General features: G+C 32.9%; 1 protein-coding gene and 1 pseudogene across 2 annotated transcripts; both read left to right on the forward strand.

The window, feature by feature from the left end:
• Positions 1–2,318: 2,318 nt before the first annotated feature.
• LOC111278524 (enhancer of mRNA-decapping protein 4-like) lies at positions 2,319–16,074 on the forward strand (annotated as a pseudogene). The gene is made up of 13 exons (XR_016344201.1): positions 2,319–2,916; positions 3,016–3,066; positions 3,147–3,303; positions 3,436–3,654; positions 4,150–4,180; positions 9,895–9,992; positions 10,212–11,797; positions 11,976–12,335; positions 12,898–13,017; positions 13,744–13,902; positions 14,628–14,792; positions 15,000–15,128; positions 15,607–16,074. The product of XR_016344201.1 is annotated as an enhancer of mRNA-decapping protein 4-like (transcript).
• Positions 16,075–19,629: 3,555 nt separating this feature from the next.
• On the forward strand, positions 19,630–22,371 carry LOC111278330 (Tetratricopeptide repeat (TPR)-like superfamily protein). The gene has a single exon (XM_022864996.2). The coding sequence runs from the start codon at positions 19,679–19,681 to the stop codon at positions 21,746–21,748; it is 2,070 nt and encodes a 689-aa protein (XP_022720731.2). The 5' UTR covers positions 19,630–19,678; the 3' UTR covers positions 21,749–22,371.
• The last annotated feature ends 1,166 nt before the right edge of the window (positions 22,372–23,537 follow it).

A 23,537-nucleotide genomic window follows, 5' to 3' on the forward strand; every position in this document is an offset into this window, starting at 1 on the left:
ACTGCAACATATAAGGTTTTAATTCCTTAAATTTCTCTTGATACTTATCCACTAACCCTTTTTGGTTTAACTTATTAAATTCTTTCACAACATTAGAAAAAGTTCTATCACAGAACCTTAGACACAGATCACTAGTAAATTGTTGCCAAGTCACCATATTCCGTTGCATAACATAACCATCAAACCACACTTCAGCTCTTCCAGTAAAATACATAGCAGCAATTTCAAGCTTCTAATAGTCACAATGGAGAATATAGCAAAATATATTTGATATTTTTTAAGCCACCCTATCGGATTGCTACCATTAAATACATGAAGTTTTATTTTGGGTCTTGGGGCATATACATTTCCTATAGAATTAGAGCTATTCCTAGCATCAAAATCACCGTCTTTATATTGTCTAGCACTATTTTGAAAAAAAAATAGCTCTTGTTTTCAGGCTGATTTTTAGCTAAAATTCTAAGTTCATCACTTTTGTAAGTATATTTACCTTGATCATCTATCGCAGTAATCTAAATAAGGGCCTTACCTTATTTTTTGAACTAAGACAATGGAGTAGGTTGATTATTGATGGAACTTCTAGCACCTCTTGACTCAGATTGACCAGTTTTTACTCCCTGTGGTGATAATAGCTCAAGGACCTGGGTAATAAATCTTTGATTTTCAACTAACTAAGATTCAAGAATACTTTTCTATTCGAGCATAAAATGAATACTCTGATTTTTGACTAGCGTAGCTTCAATGTTACTCCGTTGAGCCTCCCACCATTTTGGTTTTGTTTTCATTTTTTCTTGAAGAGCCTAGACTTGTTCTTGTAAGTTAGTAAGCCTAATGCCTTTTGCCATGAATTTGAATTTGTTTTGCTTACCCAGATTGGATCTAAGAAGCTCTGATACCAATTTGTTATGTAACGAGTCGGTTGAAGGAAGGGAAATAAGATAAATGAAAGATTAAATCGCAATAGAGAGAACAGAGAGTTTGAGGAAATAGAAAGAAATTGTAAATTTTCATTCATACTCTTCAATAGCGTGTACAAGGTGATACATGTGCTGACATCATAATTCTAAAATCTGTCCAATGTAAATTAAGCACATAGTAATAACAATTTAGAAATCAACCAATTATTTATATTCTGTCAGCTTCCATAATCATCTTCAGCATACTCATTTTTGTTGCTTTTTGTTGTGCGATTGACTCAAATATTTCATCATCCTTTCATAACCAACTTTTTTCTTTATTTCAGTGTTTCCAACCAACACAACCCTTTTATCTACCTCAGTCTTTTTAGCCACTTCAGCTTCACCTCGCGCCCTTGACTCCACCATGTCAATATGATCACCATGCAATTTCATCATATCCCACTTATTGTAAACTCTTAACAAGTCCCTTTCTCGGCTTCCTTAATGTAGTCACTTTATCTTTATTGGATTTGAAATTTGGATGCCTTCTTATAGGACTTCAAATCCATAATCATAAAGTAATGGTAGAGGTGGAGGCAGAAATAGAGGGTTAGATATGAACAAACTATTTAAGCCCTCTTCCAGCTCTATTCTGCAGCATCATCACCATCATCTTCCTCAAAACATGAGCGCAATAGTGACTCCTATAATTCTAAATCCAAGTCCTAATGTCACGGATCGAGATTTAAGCTTCGAACCTATGCGGCTTCAAAACTCGAGCATTTACTCATTCGACATCCCAGATCAATCTACCTGTTACGATTCACACCTGTATGAGGTATTGTCTACTCTGATCCCTTAGTATTATAGTTTTGTCCTATAAAAGGTACCTTACAAGAAAAAAATGATGTGAACCCTTTTATACCTCAGTGACCCTCTTATTATGTTCAATGTGAGATTCAGGACTCTTCTTTAGGTTTGTGATATTCTTCCCCATCCAACCTCGTGACACCCTCACCACGAAGGCTAACCACCCTGTTTACCTCCCTCAAAGTGCTTGACGTAGATTGAACGGTTTAGAGCTAGCCTGATATCACTTGTCATAGATTGAGACTTAAGCTTCGACCCGTACAGCTTCAGGACCCAGGCATTCGCCCTTTCAACGTCTCAGATCAACCTACCTACGATTGTTCACATCCTTGTAAGATATTATCCGCTCTAGGCCTCCTGACCTAACGGTTTTATCTTACAAAAAGTACCTTACAAGATAAAGGTGGTGTGAACCCTTATATACCCCAATGACCTTCTTTTTATGTTTGATATGAGATTTATGACTCTTTCTTAGGTCCGTGACACTAACACCATAAATCTGACCATATCCCCATCGTTCTCAGCCCAATCTTCCATGCCTTCTCTTCATCCCTATCTGACGTCATACTCGACCTATCCTCCTTCCACTAGGCCCTACCTTTTTCACCACCTTCACTACCATCCCTACCCATCTTCTCAGCACCAACACCCTTTGTATTCTCATTCTCATCCTCATCAGCCACAGCTTAATATCAATCGACCCATTCCTTAACAAGCCCAACCCTCATCACTCACCACTCCTATTTCGGGAAGTGACCTTTTGATGGCCTTTTTTGGCATACCTACTCAAACTCAAACTCAGTCGTAAGTCTCTACTCTTCTTTCTTCTGCCTTACTTCTTAATATGAATGTTACCCCATCTGTCATTTTTCCCACTCTCATTCGATTGTTGAGCAGCAAGGCCCCCAAGGGCAGGCATCTTTTTGGCACCAATCTCCTTTATGATGTTCATGTCAAACTATTAGGTGAAGTTCAACCCCAACTCGAGGTCACTCTCATTACCAAGTATGCTTCTGATCTTGACCTTGTTCTTGGTCGTCAGATTGTTGTTAATACGAATTACATTTGCTATGGTCTCAAGCTTGGAAATATTCGTATCCTTAACATCAACACCACTCTCCGATCCTTGCTTCGTGGCCACACTCAAGTACTTTTTTTTCTTCTTACCTTTTTTCTATGAAGTTTTATTGTATAATATCTTATTACCTGCTCAATCTTTTTAATTACTTTGTTTATCCAAATGTAGAGAGTAACATATATGGTTTTTTTTTACTGAGGATGTCCACTTTCTTGCCAGGTACTCTTTTTTACTTATTTCTTGGAATAGATTGATTTCATTTTTTGTTATCATAACATGCTCATCTTTACTTTATGCAGTGCAAATGTTGATGGTCGAGTTTTTGTATGAAAGATCAATGAAGGCCCTGATGATGAAGATAAGCCATAAATTTTTGGCCAAGTTATTATTGCCATTCAGATTGCCAGACAAGAAGAATCAATACATCCACGAGTCTGCAGGCATCCTCACAAACAAGTAATAAATTGGTTTATAATTTATGTTATCAAATAATAATTATTATGCCATGTCTTTGTATTTCTTTATTTGTTTTCTCTAGCCATATATTTTATTCCTTGAGTTAAATGTTCAACAAATATTATCTAACAGGAAATTATGATGGTTGCTATTAGAAATCGTACCTTGAAAATTGATACCATGAAATTTGGAAAACTTGAAAGGTTTTTAGCAGAGGAACCTCTTAAGTGCTATGTTGATAAGCTTATTGATAGGGTTCATTTTGTTGGTAAACATGATGGTGAGATTATAGAGTTGTCAATGTGCCAATGGTTGACCACCCGTTTAGCTTTAGCTTCAATAGATGGCATGGTTCGTATAAATTATTTTCCTTATTTATCGATTTCATGTCCTCTATTTTTAGGTTTTATTGTAATTGCTTTTTCAAACGATTGAATGACATATGTTGAACACGGACAATCTCCTTGAGTTTTAAAGGCTTTCCTATCATGGCAGAAGTTGACATGTAAACCTAATCATGTTTTATTTCCAAGTAACATGATGGCAGTATTCATACATGTTGGGCCATTTTGAATGTGTAGAAGTTTTTTGGTTATCCAATTTAATATTCTTGGAAAGTGTTCTTTTCTGATTATAATTGATGTGGGAATACTGCAAATTAAGTTCCTGACAGCCATTACTACGTTATTGTTACATATGACCTTTTTAAGGCTTAAAAAACTAAAATTTTGGTCTGACTTGTGTCAATTGTTCCATTGGGCTTATGTGCTTAGTTCCAGAGTGGATGCTCTATTTCATTCTTCTTTTTGGCACTGATTTTCGTGAAGACCCAAATTTCTATGATAGGGGAAAATTTGGGAAGATCAAAAGGCCTTACCACCTAATATTCAAATAGCGATTTAATAATAGAATAACGATCACAAAATTGTGATAGCACCATCACTCGTTATCGTTATTAGACAAAATACAATTGAAAAATTCATTCACAGTAAAATAGTGCGTAATGATCACAAAATAAAGGTGTAACAAAAAATAGCGGCAATAATGAACTATTATTGCCGCTATTTCATTTTTCTACTCACAATCTAATAGTTTAAGAAAAAAAAACAAAATTTCAACATTGAAAAATAAAGCAATAAGCCTATAAAAGTAAAAGTAAAAGTAAAACTAAAATAAAAAAATCAAACTCAGAATCTCAGATCTTTAGTATCAAAATTAATCTAAAAATGAGCTAAAAAATAGATGAATTATTTATCAATCATTCAATCAGCACTTCGACACCCAAATTTAAATCAACCTCAAGTTCTCAATCAACATTCAAGATCAAATAAGGTAAGAAAAGAAAGTTAAATTACCTTTTTTTTTTTACAAATTTTTTGTAAAATGATGTCTGTTGTGAGAGTTTGAGAGAGATAAACGAGGTATTTTGTAGGTACTAAGCAAGTGATAATGATGAAAGGATGCGAGAGAAAATAAGAGACGAAAAAAAAAAGAAAGAAGAAGAAAATTTTGGAAGGCCAAGCTCTGGAAGCACGAAAAAAATGAACAGAAGAGAGCAAGCTGCATTTCCTAGATGGATCTGTTAAAATTAAACAAATTGGGGGATATTGGGGCACATGGGTGGATTGGGATTGGGTAGGGTAGGGCGTTGGGGGGTGAGGGTTGAATTTTTTATTTAATTTTGTAATTAATTTTTAAAAAATTTTTTGATAAAATTTTATTAGAGGTTTTGAAAATTTATAATTAAAAAAAATAAGAGATTAATAATTCAATATAATATATATAGAGATTTTAAATAAAAAATTTTGATAAATTTTTTTGTATAAGTTAGATAAAAAATAATTAAAATTAAATATTATATTTTGATTGTGTTATATATTAATTTATAATTTTGTATCTAAATTTTAATATTTTTGTTGTTGTTTTGATATTTATATTATTGTCAATTCTTTTGATATTAGATTAATTCTTATTATTTTTGTGTAATTATTAAAGATTGAATTTATTATATAATTATTGAAAGTTATTTATGATAAAAAAAATTTATATCAATTAATGTATCAAAAAGATTAAGTTACTTAATAAATTTAGCATTTTATGATTTATTACTCTTATTAAGATTAAAAACTAAAAAATAAAAAATATAGGTTTTAAAATTTTATTAAAATATAAGTTTGAAACATTTTAATTTTAAAAATTTTTTTAGATAAAATCTAATTAGAAGGATTGAAGATTTATGATTAAAAAAAATTAAAGGATTAATAATTTAATACGATATATATAGAGATTTTAGATGAAAAATTTTGATAAATTTTTTTGTATAAGTTAGACGAAAATTAATTAAAATTAAATATTATATTTTGATTGTGTTATATATTAATTTATAATTTTATATATGAAATTTAATAATTGTTTTTTGTTGTTTTGATATTTATATTGTTGTCAATTCTTTTGATATTAGATTAATTCTTGTTATTTTTGTGTAATTATTGAAGATTGTATTTATTATATAATTATTGAAAGTTATTTGTGATAAAAAAATTTATATCAATTAGTGTATCAAAATGATTAACTTATTTAATAATATTCTTAAGATTAAAAACTAAAAATTAAAAAATTTAGCATAAAATCAAATTTTAATGATGTAATAAGTAATATTAATATTTTTAAATATAAGTTTATTTTATTTTTATACAAAATAACAAGTATGCCATTATGTGAAGATTTCTCAAGTAAAGGAGTAGAGGGTGCGCCAAGTGATCATATAGGTTGGCATTTTGGAACACGTATGCCAAATACAAGAGAAAATGTTTCATATAAATTTTGTGGTAAAGTTGTAAAAGGAAGAATAACACGTTTCAAGGAACACATTGCTCATAAAACTGGCAATGTTGCACCATGCCCCAACGTTACTGGTACGTTATGGTTTTATAATTCCTTTGAAAATATTATTATTAATTTCTCAATAAAAATTATAAAATTACATAAGCATGTGCAACTAATTTTTTCTTTTTTTTTTTAACTATATTATTAATAGGTATAGTAAGAGAAAGTATGATGAAACTTCTTCAAAAAAGAAAATAAAAAAAAGTTGACAACAAAAGGAGAAAAAATAAATTTTTATCGTAGTTAAGGGGGGAAGATAATTATGAAGGATTTATTGATAAAGACATCACTACTAGACAAGTTGTGCGAGATAGTATCCAATCACAACATGAGTGGCACGAAGACAAGAATTCAGACAAAGAACTAGTGGTTGGAGTAACATATATGAAGATGGACGAAGCTCTCATGGATCAGTTGCTGAATATTTTGAAGAAAGAACAAGGAAATTAACTCCAAATGAGTCTGAATTTTCATTAAAGGGAGCTATACCTGAATTGGTTAGAAGTAAGAGTTCAAAGCAACCAAAAGTAAGTGATTCATTTTTTAAAGACATTAAGAAGAAAGATGGGTGAATTAGTATCAAAATTATTTATATATGATCGACTTCTTTTTCAGTTGGCAAATTCTCCATGGTCGCATAATTTGATTTTTATGGCAGTAGAAGTTGGCCAACATGTAAAATTTTCAACACTTTATGAGGTCTTAGATGTGTATTTAGAGTATGAGTATCAACAAGTTTATGAATGAGTTAATGGATTAAAAGCTCATTGAAATGAATTAGGTGTCATTTTGATGTGTGATGGTTGGATCAATAGTTTGAATTAAATGCATATTATTAATTTCCTTGTTTATTATAGTAAATGGACTATTTTTTAAAAATTTGTAGATGTCTCAAGTGTTCGTAGTAGTGATGCAAACTTTTACTATAGATTATTAGATGAAATTATAGAAGAAATTGGAGAAAAATACATTATTCAAATAGTCACTGATAACGAGGCAGCACTTAAGGCCACAGAAAAAAGACTAATGGAGAAGAGAAAACATTTATGTTGGACAACATGTTCAGCTCATTGTTTGGACTTGTGCCTTGAAGATATTGGGAAGAAAAAAAATGTGGCAAAAGTTTTGGATGATGTAAAGAAAGTGACTTATTTTATATACAATCACATTTGGACTATTAATTTGATGAAGAAATATACATTAGGGAAGCAAACGCTTCATCATGCTCTTGCTTGATTTACCACTTATTTCATACAGTTAGAAGAAATAACGATGCAAAAGCAAATTTTAAGAGAGATGTTCAATTCAAAAGTTAGTACTTAATAATTAGTCAACTATTTAAATCTAGCATCTTTTTATGATATCATTATTTAAAATATTAATTTAAAATATATTACTTTAAAAATTTATTGATGAATATATAAGAATTTAAAGATTCAAAATGGGGACAACAAAAATCAGGACCTACTTATGAAGTTAAAAAAATCATTTTGGAAAAAGATTTTTGAAAAAAAGCAAGCGATATAATAAAAATTTATGAGTCTTTGGTAAAAGTGTTGCGCTTTGTGGATGATGATGAAAAACCAACAATTGACTTTATTTATGAGGCTGTGGATAGAGCTAAACAAGCAATTCAACAAAATTGTCATTATTATGCTAAATACGAAAAGATTATTGACAATAGATGGAGTTTTACACACTCTAACTTGCATTCAGCTAGTAAGTAAACCAAGAATATAGATGGTATTTAAAAAATATGTTTATTTTTTATACTTAAATTGCTTATATATTTATTTTTTTATTACTTTAATGTAATATTATTATGAATTATGTTTAGGTTACTATCTAAATCCACAATTTCAATTTGGAGTGAAACATTTTGCAAATGTATTTAAAGAAATATTAAAAGGTATAAAAGCAGTTATTGAAAGATTAGAACCTTTGATAGATACTCAAATCAGAATGATTAATCAGGTTAGTATTTAATGCTATTTTATAACTTTAACATTTATTTTATGTATTAAAAATTGAATTATTTTTTATTTATTCATTTATTATTGTATTTTCAATCGATGTAGTCCCACAGGCACAAAGAGCTTGGAAGCAAATGAATCTAGGTAAATAGTAAATTAAATAATTATAATTTATTTATATTATTTAATTGTATAGCACATTTAAATTTAATTTAAATAATTTTATACAACTGAGTGGTGGATGATATATGGTACTTGTGCTCCTGAATTACAAAAACTAGCAATCAAATTGCTTAGTCAAACAATATCTGCATCAAATTGTGAATGTAATTGGAGCACATTTAGCTATATTTACACTAAAGCAAGAAACAGATTGAAGTTTGAAAGACTTCAGAAACTTGTATATACTTATTACAACATGAGGCTGAAGATGAGACATCAGAAAAGAATGAGCATTGATGAGATAAATAATAGTTTTAATCCTATTAGCCTTGACCATATTTTTGAAGATGATGATCCACTAACAAAATGATTGCAAGAGAAAGAAAATCCTTTGTTAGATGGTCAAAACTCTGATTGGTTATCCGTAAATAATTCTGATAATGAAATGAATGTTGAACAATCACGCTAATCTCAAGAAAGGAATGTGTCTCATTCAAGTTCAAGTCCAACACCAAGTCAGAGTAATGATGGTGGGGGTTTAAGTCTAGATAATGATGATAATGGTGATGGTGATGGCGCGAATTTTGGTGATAATATGGATGCAAATCAACCTTACAGCCCACTTGAAGGAGAATTTGGCCTTGCTACTATTGATAGGCTTTTCATTAATATGACAGAATATGGAGTAAATCCATTTGCTGAATCTAGTAAGGGTCAAAGTGCACGTACAACTCGATCAAAAAGAAAAGCCAAGAAATACCACTATGATATTTCTAGAGATTCTTCATCTTTAGGTGAAAGACCAAAGTGAATCATCTGCTAGTACTCAAGGACATTCCTATCCACCGGAACAACTTAATTTTCAACCTTCTCATGGTTATCCACCTCCATATGGTTATTATCCACCTCAAATGTATCCTTTACCTCCTCAAATGTATCCTCCACCTCAAATGTATCATTTACCGCAAATGTATCTTCCACCACAAATGTATCATCCTCAAATATATCCTCCACCTCAAATGTATCAAGAACAAAGGCTTTGGGGATGGAGATGGAGTCAACTTGGCTCTCAAAGTGAAGATAGAGAATTTGATCCTCCTTGTCATTCTATCATGTGGTAAATTTTGAAATATATATCAATAATTTTAGTTGATGAAATTTGAAATTATTATATTTTTAAGTTTGTAATTTTATTAAATATAGATGCTTGGTATTTAACATATTATGTTTTATTAATATTTGATTTGTCTAGAATTAATATTGAATATGAACTTGGCCAAAAAAAATTTTGTAGATAAACCAAATATGAATGCTTTTTATAATCTAAATAAAATTGTGAATAATTTTTTTAGAAAATAAAAAACATAGAGTGTCATAAACTATTTTTAAAATCATTGAATAAGAGTTTTTATAATTATAATTATTACATTTTATAATAAATTGTGCAAAAAAAAAAAAATTACGATCGCAATGACTGTAGTAACTGCAATGATTTTCATTATATCTGAAAACATAATAAACGTGATGCGACCGAAAACGTGACCGTGACCACTATTAAATTTCTGCTTATCACTTGTAGTGTTGAGACCACATGATGGTCATCCTGTTAACTCAGCAGCATTCTTGACTGCCTTACATCGCCCTGATCACATTGTTTTTATCACAGGAGTATGCTTCTGTTCTTTTCATTTTTATAGAACATTTTCTACGACCATGTTAAGCTTATGGATGTTTACGAAACATCACTTCTGCTAGTAATGTGGTGTGATATTGGACATTGGTATACTTATTGGTTATGTTCCTTTTACGTGTTTTTGCTAGTAATGTGGCATCATTTCTCTTTTCATCTTGCAAAATGTCTAATTTGCATTTTTTTTTCATTTACAGGGCCTACTAAACCACGAAATGAAGATATGGCCCTCTGCAAGTGAGGAGGGTGGCTGTTGCCTAGTGATGGTGAATCATGGCAGTGTTCCCAGACATTGGAATTGAGGAGTTCTGCTGAGTCCAAGGTTGGCAATGCATTCTTTAATCAAGTTGTGGCACTTCCCTGTGCAGGCTTGTTTCTGCTTTCAAATGCCAAGAAGAATGCTATATATGCTGTGCACATAGACTGTGGGCCTAATCCAGCAGCAACCCGCATAGACTACATGGCTGAGTTCACTGTCACAATGCCTATTTTGAGTCTCACTGGAACAAGTGATAGTTTGCCAAGTGGAGAACATACTGTCCAAGTCTACTGCGTTCAAACACAGGCTATTCAGCGATATGCTCTGGACTTGTCTCAATGCTTGCCACCACTCCTGGAAAACATAGACCTAGAGAAAACAGATTCCAATGTTGCTCGTGTTTTTGATGCCGTGAACTCTGATGGTTCTGCTTATGTGGAATTATCTCATGGATTTAAACCAACTGAGATGACTCTAAGCTCCTCAATTCCAATGTCACCTATACACTCCAGCAGCTCTGAAAGAACCTCCACGGCAAGCCGTCCACAAAAATTAGCTTCTTCAGAGGGTACTTTTGTATCTGAGAGTGCTGTGTCAGGTATGGAAAGTAAGCCAAGTGCTTTGCAGTCTCGTAGTAGTGCCGAAAATATGCACACTGAATCACCTCCGCTTCTATTAAGTCCAAGGTTATCACGAAAGTCATCTGGTTTTAGAAGTCCATCAAGTGCTGAGCATGTTGGTAACCACTCAGCACATGAACATTCTGTTGACCGCAAAGTAGATGCAGTCAAAGAGAATAAGGTTGAAATGCCCTTATCAGATGAACACTTGCAGAAAGGTGAAGATATTGCCCAAAATGACTTTTGAATTTTTCCTGATCCTCATGTGGTGTTCAAACATCCAACCCTTCTGGCAATGCCATCAGAGATATTGTCTACTGTGGCTTCATCGTCAGAGAATGCTCAGATTCGTCAGGATATTGATGCGGGCAAGGTGACAGTCGAAGATGTAGTTGTCAAGAATGATGCTGAAAGCATAGAGGTAGAAGTTGAAGTTCTTGGTGAGACAGGATTTTGTCGAACTAATGAAACTGAATGTCCACAAGACTCTCATACTACCGTTGCAGATAACAAAGAAAAGGCCTTCTACTCTCAAGCATCAGATCTTGGCATTCAGATGGCCAGAGATTTTTGTGCAGAAACTTATGGTGTTGAGGGAGCTCAACAAGCTCATATTGTTGGTGTTTCGGGACAAGCAGATAGACTTACTAATGCTGGTGATTGGGAAGACCAGAATGTGATGAAAAATGTCCCTCCAAAGGTTGGTGAAACAGACACCGCCATCACTCTTTCACCATATCTAGCTTATGCTAAAGGGAAAAAGCAGAAGGGGAAAATTTCTCAAGTATCTGGCAGCCCATATAATTCCACAGATTCATCTAATGAACCAGGTTGCAGTTCCAGGGCTCTGTCAGCTGATGATGTTTTTCCACAATTGCTGGCCATGCAGGATGTGCTCTAGCAGGTAGTGTTTTTAAAAATAAATTAAACAACTTTTTGAAGAAGAATTGCTTTTCTTTTTTTCTTTCTTTAAATTAAAGAATCTCCTCTTTATAAATGCGGGGGGGGGGGGGGGGGGGGGGGGGGGTGTTAACTTTTGTGATATCATCTTCTTAATATAATGATTTCGTTGCATCAAACAGGTAGTTAGCGTGCAAAAGGAAATACAGAAGCAGATGAATGTAATTTTCTCTGCTCCAGTTAACAAAGAAGGAAAAAGACTGGAAGCATCCTTGGGCAGGAGCATTATGAAAGTTGTAAAGGCAAATATAGATGCTTTGTGGGCTCGTTTCCAAGATGAAAACGCAAAACATGAGAAGTTAGAAAGAGACCGCATGCAGCAGATAACAAATTTGATAACCAATTGTATAAATAAAGACTTGCCATCTATGTTTGAGAAATCCTTAAAGAAGGAAATAGCTGCAGTTGGCCCTGTTGTGGCTCGTGCCAGTGGTCCCACTCTGAAGAAAAGTATATCTTCAGCTATTACTGAGTCATTCCAGGTTAAAAAGCCAAATGTGTTGACCTATCAGATTGTTTGGTGTCCCATTGGAGTGAAGTATTTATTTGTTTGGACAGATGCACCATTATAAATGAAGCCATGAGAGGTAATGCAGAAATTTTGTCTTATGGGAAATGTTAACTGGTGCCTCTTGGCACTGGTTAAGGTGATATTTCTAGAAAGAATTTTGTAGTTAATGTATTGTCTTCTCTTGAATTTTATGTGCATTAAATAAAAGCCTACCTAACTACTAAACAGTAATTTAACTAATCTTAAAAAGAGCTGATAGGTGTTAACCGGACCCTTGTCTTATTCTTAAAAATATGTAAAGATCTCCTTCTATCTTATCCTATCTTTTTCCTTGTTTCTGGGTAAATTTTGGTTAAACCTCAAATATTTCTACACTACTTGTTGCTGTGGTAGCTTTCTTTCATCAATCTGCTTCATTCTTTATTTTGAATTCTCTCCTTTAAATTTAGTAAAATATGGTATACAATTCCCAACTGCCACTGGAACAGTGGTTGTTATATTCTCAATGGGATTTTTAATTGGATATTTTGCAGAAAGGAGTTGGAGAGAGGGCAGTGAATCAACTAGAGAAGCCAGTTAGTTCAAAGCTTGAAGCTACAGTTGCCAGGCAGATCCAAGCACAATTTCATGCTTCTAGAAGGCAAGCACTTCAGGTGATATCTTGTTCCTATATCCCTTTTTTTACAGTAGTTATATGGGCTGTTGTTTTTCATTATTGAACTCATTTGAACCTTCCCGTGGATTTCTTTTTCCCTTATATGGAGCTTGACGATGGAGCTTGACGATGAAGGATACTTTATTTCTAGATGATAAAGGTTCATTCATAAGCATTTAAATTGGTGTATTCTTCTTTGACAAATAAACATTCAGATGTCTCACGGACAGTTCTAAAAGAAATTCATAATCTTTCCGACGGATGTCTACCTCTACTGTAAGAATGCAGTTACATGTAGTGTCCAATATCACCAAATTCATCAGATCAGTTGTACTCTACTCAATGGATAAGCTTCCTTTATGGAGTGGTAGTAACTGTAAACTCCCTTCTGTATGAAATTCTTGTTCCTGTTTTTCTAAGTTTAAGCTTAGCTCCATTATCTGCCCTCTAGTTTATGTGGGATGCGTGTGGTTGAACTTACCCGGCTGCAAAAGGCAGATGTTATCCTCTTTTGGATTTAAAGTTGATAAACCCCAACCGGGGGGGGGAGAGCAGACAACTCTGCCCAATGTCTCCTAAGAAGGATATTCCTTATCTTTTTGGCTTTAGAAACCGTCAGATGAATGCCAAAATCTCTAGTTATTTCTTATTGTTCTTGGTGTCACTACACTCAGTCTTTCAGATTTGCCTTTCTATTGGTCATCCGCTGGATTTGACCTTGCAGGATGCACTGAGATCTAGCTTGGAATCTTCCATTATTCCTGCATTTGAGATGTCATGCAAATCTCTGTTCGAGCAAATTGATGTCACATTTCAGAAAGGGCTAAAAAAACATACAACTGCTGCTCAGCAGCAGTTTGAAAATTCACATTGTCACCTTGCTGTTGCTTTACAGATATGGTAGATTAGTGACAACAAGCTCAGTGGTTTCTCTGATCATAACTTAATTCCCAATTTAATGTGTTAAAAATGTTAAATGTTACCTTTCTTGGTAGTATAAACTACGAACAAATTTAATTAAATATACTTCTCATTTTATGTCATTTTTACTAGGCTTGGTAAAAGTTCCTGGCTGAAGTCAATATCTTTTCTAGGATGAGCAGCGGTAGAATATTTTACCATTTAGTTATAGCTATGGATTGAATGGTGTTGCATAATGAGTTGTATGCAGTGATAGATGTGTCTTTACCCAACCATATGTTTCTGCAAAATCATGTTGCCAGTTTAAATTGTATGCTACCAAGATAAATTCTGAAGGTAGGTCTTTATGCCCAATATAAGGATTTGTACTTGAATGGAAGATTACCAGGAATATAGTATCATAACCTGGTGCTTTTATTCTGACATTCATAGAATTAAACCACAAAAGGATGGCCTTTAATATTTATGCTAATTATTATGCTTTAGCATGGACTTCACTGTTGCCATGAACATCTCTGATGGATGATTGTTTAGGGAATATTGTGTTGTCACCAGCCGGTTTTACTGATGTGCAATATGATGAAATGTACAAAGGCGGCTTTTTACATTTATGTAAAATTTTGCCCCGTATTATAGACTTTGCCGGAAAAACAAAGTTTTTTAAAATGACCTGCTTTATATTTGCAGGATGCTATTAACTCGGCAACTTCAATCACACATGCCTGAAGTGGAGAATTGGCCAATAGGCAACGTAAACTACTAGCTATAGCAGCTGCAGGTGCCAACTCCAAGGCAGGAAATTCCTTGGTGACACAGTTGAGTAATGGACCATTGGCTTATCTGCATGAGATGGTATGCTCCTCTTTCTTTTCCTCTTCCCCCCCCCCCCCCCCCCCAACAAAAAAAAAAAAAAAACCCAGGAAATAGAGAAAGAAGAAGAAAATCTTTGATGCAAAGAAATGTAATTTGTTATAAATAAAGAGTAAATCTGACTGTATTTACAACTTGTGAAGCATTCATGTTTTTTTGCCTCACTCTGAGAGGTTTATATGTGTGTAGCTGCCTGAGGCACATATGGATCCAACAAAAGAACTAGCAAGAATGATAGCTGAGAGGAAATATGATGAAGCATTCACTGCAGCCCTACACAGAAGGGATGTCTCGATAGTTTCCTGGTTGTGTTCTCAGGTAAGTTCTGCTTCTTGCTTGTATACACCACTGAATAGTCGAACTCTCATTGTAAGTGGCTAATAACATGCATGTGTTCATACAATCTGTAAATATTGTTTCATTATAGCAAAATTTTGCACATCAGAGACCCTCGTCTATGGTTTGATGCGGTGGTAATAAATCTAACCAATGTTTGCCTCAGAATATGCCAACATAAAGCATTTACTTTCTAAGCCTTTTGGGATTGATGACTGGATAAACCATGCAAGATTGCTGGTCCAGGCCAGGAAAGGGATCATGCTAATTGTATATATGTGTATTTGGAGCGATTTGATAACATGGAAATTTAATTGTTTTCCTTAGCTATGAATAGCTGAAGGATCTTGCACTTTGAATTCTTTTTAGTCTAATTGGTGATGACATTACTTTCCGGAAGCCATTATGCGCATAACAGAAATCTCTACTTTCAGACCTTACTTTGCTCTTAATTCACTAGGTTGATCTACAAGGGATTTTGTCGATGAAACCATGCGCACTGCGCCAAGGAGTTTTGCTGGCTCTTTTCCAGCAACTGGCTTGTGATGTCAACAAGGAAACATCTAGAAAGCTGGCATGGATGACTGATGTACCTGTTGCCATAAACCCCTCATATCCAATGATTGCCCTACACGTGCTACCCATCTTTAGGCTGGTCTGTCAGATTGTGGATCATCTACATAGCTTGCCTAGCACATCTGTATCAGAATCCGCCGGCACCCGAGTTCTTATGTTTGTCATAAACAGTGTGTTGAGCTGCAAATGATTATTGCCTTCTGGCCTCATCTCGATATTTTGTGCAAATTTGCTAGAATAATTTGTTCTGTATAGAAATCTAGGAAATAGTTCATAAATTCAGTTTGTATGAGTTCAATTTGTGTGCAATAGTTAAGTTTTCGATGTTCTTACTTAGGATTCTTCTCATGCACTCTTCAATGTTTCGTGTGATGGAGGTAAGCTCCTCCAAGAGATAGCTATTCGCTGGTTAGTTCGGAAGATTGTCTTACTTGGATGCTTCTACATAAGTCAATCAAAATAGCTCAAAATTTAAATAAGTAACAAGTTAATCTCAATAATAGACAATGAAATACAGAGCATAATGGACGTATATTAACTTGACCCCTATGTGTCCAAAAGAGATGTTTCATTAATTTCAACAAAGTTACCAAAATTACAAAAGAATCATCGAGTTTTATCATTGTCGAAGCTAAAAAAATAATCCTAAATGAGTAGTTTAGCATGTATTTTAATAAGTGAAATAGTCTAATAATTTGTCAATTGTTCATTTTTTTAAAAGAGTTTAAGAGTTTTTTTTATACTTATACCATCAAGAAATATTAAAATATTTAAAACAAAATTTTTTTTATTTAGCATATAAATTTTATTCCTTGACATCTCTACTCAATCATGATATGATATAAAAGTGATTTTTGACATCTTATATAAGTTATGATCTTATACAAATATCTAACTATTTATTTTAAATCTCACTACTAAAATAATTAATCTTACCTCTATTATAAATTTTAATCTCGTTAAAATTAATTTCATGACCCATGCAAATAATCCTAAGCCTGAAGAAGTGAGAAGGACAATACTAAAAAATCTAAAAAATGGAGGGTTGAAACTAGGAAGTGGGATTGGTTTTGTTGAATAAGCTCTGTTATAGAGGACGAGTGAACTGAGCCAGTCCCTCCCTAAATGATTAAAACAAAACTAAAATGAGATAAGAAGCCATTCTAATGTTACAAGAAAAGATTATTTTACCCCTAATCACGGATACTTTAATCACAGATCAATATATATAAAAAAAAAAAAAAAAAGCCCCAACGAAATCAATAAATCAACAACACAACAATAAAATAAAACAAAAAACCAACAAAATCAATAGCACATCAATAAAAAAAACACAGATCAATGTTATACAAATATATTTGAAAAGTTAAAATTTTCTCATAAACAAAAAGTCGAACATGTTTGAATTCCAAAAATAGTTATATTTAAAAGTAAAAAATACAATTAAAAACACCAACAAAATAACAAAAATAACAACACAAATTTAAAAGAATTTTTTTTATAAATTTAAGTAATTTTTTTGATATTTCGAATTCCAAAAATAATAATAAAAAAAAAAACCAATCAGCAATAGATTCACAACAAAATAATACTAAAAACATAAAACCTAGATTTCATTTTTTTTTGAAACTAGAAAATATTTAAAATAACACTAAAAACATTAATCAGCCACCAGTCAACCAACAATAAAAAAACATCTAACCAAAAATCAAAATTGGAAAAGAAATCCGAGTAAAGAGTGATCCACCTCTAACAGCGATAATGGCGGCAATTATGGTTAGGTTTTTGAGTTTTGGACTTTTTGTAGAGGAGAAAGCTTTTTAAAGGCAAAATAACCGGAGAAAAATAATGTGTTAGGTAAAGGATAGAGAAAAGAGATCATAGAGAGAAAAAAAAAGGATTGAGAGTTTAAATTGTTAGATTTTAGATTTTTTCGAGTTTTCTTGAAAGATAATCAATAGAAAACTAAAAAGTTATGAAATGAGGAAGGTAATGGAGCTTTTATGGTGGGTTGATCAATGAAAAAGGTTGGAATCCAGTAAGATTAAAGGTTATGTTTCTAGATTTTAGAAAAGGAGAAGAAACTGTTGGTAGAGAGAGAAAAGGAAGAAAATAAATAAAAAAATAAAATTAATTATAAAAATAATCATTTGAAATTTCTCCAATAATGAAAATTATTCGTAATAATATTCTTTTAATATTTTGTTAAATTGAAAAAAAATAATAGTAAACTTTAACAAAGTGTAAAGAGAGTTCTTACAATTTGTTCGAATAAAAGAATTAATTTCAATGGATCATAATAATAATAATAATAATAATAATAATAATAATAATAATTTTTATTATTATCAAAATTAAGAATTTTTTTTAGATTTTTAGATAAATGAAACGATAAATAATAGTAATAATAATAATATAACATAACACTTTTTTCTATAATTAAAAAATATAATAATACATAAAATGAAAAATATTATAATAAAATATTGAGAGAATGTAAATATGTTGTTCATCAATAGTGTTTTTATTGAAAAATATTGAAAACAAATCTCAAAATGAAATGGATAAATACTATTACTATTAAAGAGAACTAGGTTATAACTCGTACAATGTATAAAATAATTTTATTTATTTAATATAAATATATTTATAAATTAGTTTTTTTTCAAAATTATTTAAATCTTTAAAACTTATAGTATATATAAAATTTATATATATTAACTTGTCATTAAAAAATAAATTTATGAAAATAATAAGAAAAAATTATATCTTTTTTTAAAAAATTTTTGTTTACAATAATATTTATATACCTGTAAGATTATATCAAATAAAAATAAATTATGCTTTTCTTGAAAAAATAAAAATACATATTATTGAATGATAAATTAAATAATAAAAGAAACATTAACATACTTTTACTTTAGTAATTTTAACTAAATTATTTTGTAAAATAGGAAAAATATTAGAAAATATGTGAAAAAAAATAAATTGAAAAAATATGATTTTTCATAAGAATGAAAACTGTAATAACAATAAAATATATTTTGAAAAAAAAGTTATACATAAAAAAAAAATAAATTACAATAGTAATAGAATATACCTTGAAAAAAAGTTATTGAAAAAATAAAAAAATTAATATATAACACATTACATTTGTAGTCTTAAATTTGTAAAAATATTCTTTAATGGTAGTTAGGATTAAATAAATAATTTTTAAATTAATTTTTTAAAATTTAAAATGAAAATAATATGTAATAAAGATAATATTAAAATTTTTACATTTATTTGAAATATAATTTTGATAATTAAAGTTCAAATGGATATAATTAATTTGATGATTTTATTATTTAAAAATTTCAGATGAAATTTTTTTAAATTTTCAAAATCTTATATAAAATTATTTGAATTTTTAATATCTTATATAAATTTTTTTTTAAAATAATTTTTTTAAATCAAAATAAAACAAGATTATTAAAAATTTTGAGTAAACTTAATCTTTGTAATTTTTAAACATATTTAAAATATTTTTATAATTAAATAATTTTTTAAATAAGGTTATTTGATAAACAATTAAAATTATCGATTAAGAAAATAAAATTCATATTTCATATTTTTAATTTTAAAAAATATATCTCTAAATTGATTTAATTTTTTATTATAATTTGAATAAATTTAAAATTATTTAATTTGTAATTAATCAAAATTATTTTATTCTTTTAAAAAATTATCTTATGTGTCATCTAAGAGAGTTATTCGTATTTATGTGACAAACTTATTTATATATATATATATATATATGTTATTATATATAATATATATATATATTAGATTTAAATAATTTAATAATTAAATATTTGTCATTTTACAATAAATAGAGCAAATAAAAAATTTTCTTTTTCTTACAATTCCTCGCAGCGTTACGCGAGGGGAATTTACTAGTATAAAATGAAACGTGGATGATGGACGGAGCAACTCCTAAGCAGCAAGTCGTCAATGGCTTTCCCAAGAGCACTGCTTGTATAAATATTTATTATATTATATATAATAATCGTAAAATGGTGATGAAATTGAATTGTAGAGTAGTTTATGCTTGTTCCCAATTTAGCACCTCTGCGGTTGCGATTGCACCCGCTCTACTCCCTCACAAACAAATGCCATGGGCTTCTTCTTCTTCTTCTTCTTCTTCTTGCATCATCCAAGACAAGGACCTTCTCTGTAGGAGTTTGCATCCTTCAGGAACTGGCCTTCACGTTTTGGACCTCCTCGATCGGGGTTCTCTGGAACCCCACCCAACTCTCTACCATCTCTTGCTCAAAAAATGCACGCGCTTGAGAAAGCTCAAACTAGGCAAAATCGTTCATGCCCACTTTCTCGACTCCATCTTCCGACATGATCTAGTCATCCTCAACACCATCCTTAACCTGTATGGCAAATGTGGCTGCTTGGACGATGCCCGCAAGTTGTTCGACGAAATGCCTCTAAAAGACATGGTTACTTGGACTACCTTGATCACTGCCTATTCTCAGCGTGATCGCCCTTTCCATGCTCTCCTTTTGTTTCCTCACATGCTTTCCCTGGGTTTCTTTCCCAATCAGTTCACCTTGTCTAGCCTTTTAAAGGCTTCCGCTGCCTTCACTAACACACCCCACATCCACTACCACGGTACCCAACTTCATGCTTTTTGTTTCAAGTGTGGTTTCCAGTCCAACGTTTACGTGGGCAGCTCCCTTTTGGACATGTATGCTCGCTGTGGTTGCATGGATGAGGCCCACCTCGTCTTTGACGCCCTACATACCAAGAACGATGTCTCATGGAATGCTTTGATTGCTGGCTATGCTAGGAAGGGCCAAGCTGACCATGCACTTTGGCTCTTTTGGAAGATGCTTAGGCAAGAATTTCAACCCAGTCATTTCACCTTTTCCAGCATTTTTGGTGCCTGTGCCTCCACGGGATGTCTGGAACAAGGCAAATGGGTTCATGCTCATGTGATCAAATCCGGTGGAGAGATCGTTGCTTTTATGGGGAATACCCTTCTCCACATGTATGCAAAATCTGGTAGCATCGAAGATGCTAAAAGGATTTTCGATAGGTTGGTACAACGTGACGTGGTTTCTTGGAATTCCATGCTTACTGCATATGCCCAGCATGGGCTTGGCAAGGAAGCGGTGCAATGGTTTCAAGAAATGCTGAGGACTGGAGTTGTGCCTAATGACATAACATTTCTGTGCCTTCTTACTGCTTGTAGTCGTGCTGGACTCTTGGACCAAGGCCAATACTTTTTCAAATTGATGAGGGACTACAACATAGAACCTCAGATTTCACATTATGTTACTATGGTTGATCTTCTTGGTCGAGCTGGTCATCTTCATGAAGCCAAGAGGTTTATAGGAGAAATGCCAATCAAACCCACTGCAGCTGTTTGGGGAGCCTTGCTTGGCGCATGTAGGATGCATAAGAACATGGAGTTGGGCACTTATGCTGCTGAACGTGTTTTTGAGCTTGATCCCCATGATTCAGGACCCCTTGTCTTGCTCTCTAATATTTATGCCTCTGCTGGTAGATGGAGTGATGCTGCTAAAGTGAGAAAAATGATGAAAGAGAGCGGGGTAAAGAAGGAGCCTGCCTGTAGTTGGGTGGAAATTGAGAATACACTCCATGTGTTTGTGGCAAATGATGATGCCCACCCGCAGATAGAGGAAATCCGTAAGATGTGGGAGGAGATTAGTGTGAGGATCAAGCAAATCGGATATGTCCCGGACACCAGCCATGTGCTTTTCTATATGGACCAGCAGGAGAGGGAAGTAAAGTTGCAGTACCACAGCGAGAAGCTTGCGCTGGCATTTGCACTTCTCAACGCTCCTCCTGGATCCACAATTCGTATCAAGAAGAATATCAGAGTTTGTGGTGACTGCCATTCAGCAATTAAATTTGTGTCGCAAGTGGTGAGAAGGGAAATCATTGTAAGGGATACCAATCGATTCCATCATTTCTATGATGGCTCCTGTTCTTGTGGTGACTACTGGTAATGCAGGTGGTTATTACGAACCAAAAATGAATGTTGATATGGATGCTGGTTCTTGACCCATCACCGATCTCTGTTTCGAGCTTACGAGTAGACAGAATGTTGACATGACCTTGTTCTCCTGCTTTGCAATGAAAATAAGTCGGTGGTTAAGCAAGTCCTGTCCTGACATGATGATATTATAGGACGCAAAATTCAAGGGAAAAGGACGTCTGTTAGACCATAAAATGAGATGGTTATTAGATTCGGACTCAACCGCTCGAGGTAGAGTGAAACTTCATACGTGCCCTTAACTGTCAAGTACAGATATAGTTAATTGCTGAAAGCTCAATAATGTTTAAAAGCAAATGTGGAAACCCAGGATAATCATCTGAAAGGTGGTTAGATGTTGGATAAAATAGGGTCCTTCACTTTGAAAGTAAATCATCAAAGTGAACTATGCAATTTCCTATACTGGTGATGAATTTGAATACCATATCTGGAGTTTTACATCTGTAGCGGTGATATGAATAGGAAGCTAAGCGGAAAATTGTGGACTCGCCAGGATGGGAAAATAGATAAGGTTTTTTTTTTTTTTTTTTTTTCCTTATAAATGAACATTATGAAACTCTTTTTCACTTTTCCTTACTTCATAACTCTTTAAGAAAAAAATTGCCACAAATTAGATATAAATCATCGCTTCACCTTGTATTCATGTAACGTTCAAGACCCAATTGTGAGTTCGACAAGCAAGGCAAAATCCCTCTTTCTGTGCAAGATTTTCTCAAGTTCAGGTTGATATCCCTTCAATTCCGTCAGGCTGGCATTATCGTCTCACGTTTGCAAACAAAGTAGTTGCCATTAACGTTGTAGCAAAATTAATGGAGGTGTGAGTGGAGAAATCTGATTAAGAATAGAACGAAGAGAGTGGCCTATGGCAAGCGGCCTCTGGTGCTAAAAATAGGATGGAGAGATGAAAGGATGAGGATTCAGCAGGGGGAAAAATAACACAAAACCAGGAAACTACCCATTTGCAATTTGCTTCGTTGATGCTGGTAGTGAGAAGCAAGAGTGGCAAAACTGCGAAATGCGTGACAGGCAGAATGTTTGCCGCGTGCATGCATTTGTGGTTGAGACGGTTCAGCTTAAAATGGCGTAGCGTGTGAGCGGAGTGAAGCTTAATCATCATCGTTTTCAGTTTGCAGTTTTCAGTGAGCACAAGACCAATCACTTGTATGGAAACAAACCTTCCCTTGAACATCAAGAGTTACAAAAAAGGGTTCAGATTTACAACCAAGATGGTTTATTTCACTATATTATCATCTAATAATATGTTCTTTTTTTTTTTTTATAGATGAAATACATTTCCTATTAATATGTTATATTGCTTGTAGTTTAGAGCGACATGAGATGGACAGCATATTGGGTCCATTCCATTTCTGTCATTTTTCCACATTTTCCGTCCAGCCCTACCACTACAGGCTTCAGGCTCCGGTATATGGATGTTTTTTAGTTCCTATTTCATAGTGTGATGCTAGTCCTTGGGCTTCATTTTACATTGCAATCTGAATTCATCTCACACTTTTCACTTCATCCCATTTTCCAAGTTTCTTGCCCACATTCAGCAAAACTCTAATCACACTATCATTTGGATCGTTATTGTTGTGAAAAAATTACAGCCGCATGCTGCATATGTATTTCATTTTTTAGCTTTTGTTGTAAAATGTTAGATTATATTGGAAATTAAAGCATAGGGATGTGTTGTTCAGAAGATGTCCTTTTCCTGGGAAAGCATGTTAAATTGGGGCTGCCAT

The sequence above is a fragment of the Durio zibethinus genome, chromosome 8 (assembly GCF_047325235.1).
Source record: "Durio zibethinus cultivar Kanyao isolate XHJ-2024 chromosome 8, ASM4732523v1, whole genome shotgun sequence".
Classification (NCBI taxonomy): domain Eukaryota; kingdom Viridiplantae; phylum Streptophyta; class Magnoliopsida; order Malvales; family Malvaceae; genus Durio; species Durio zibethinus.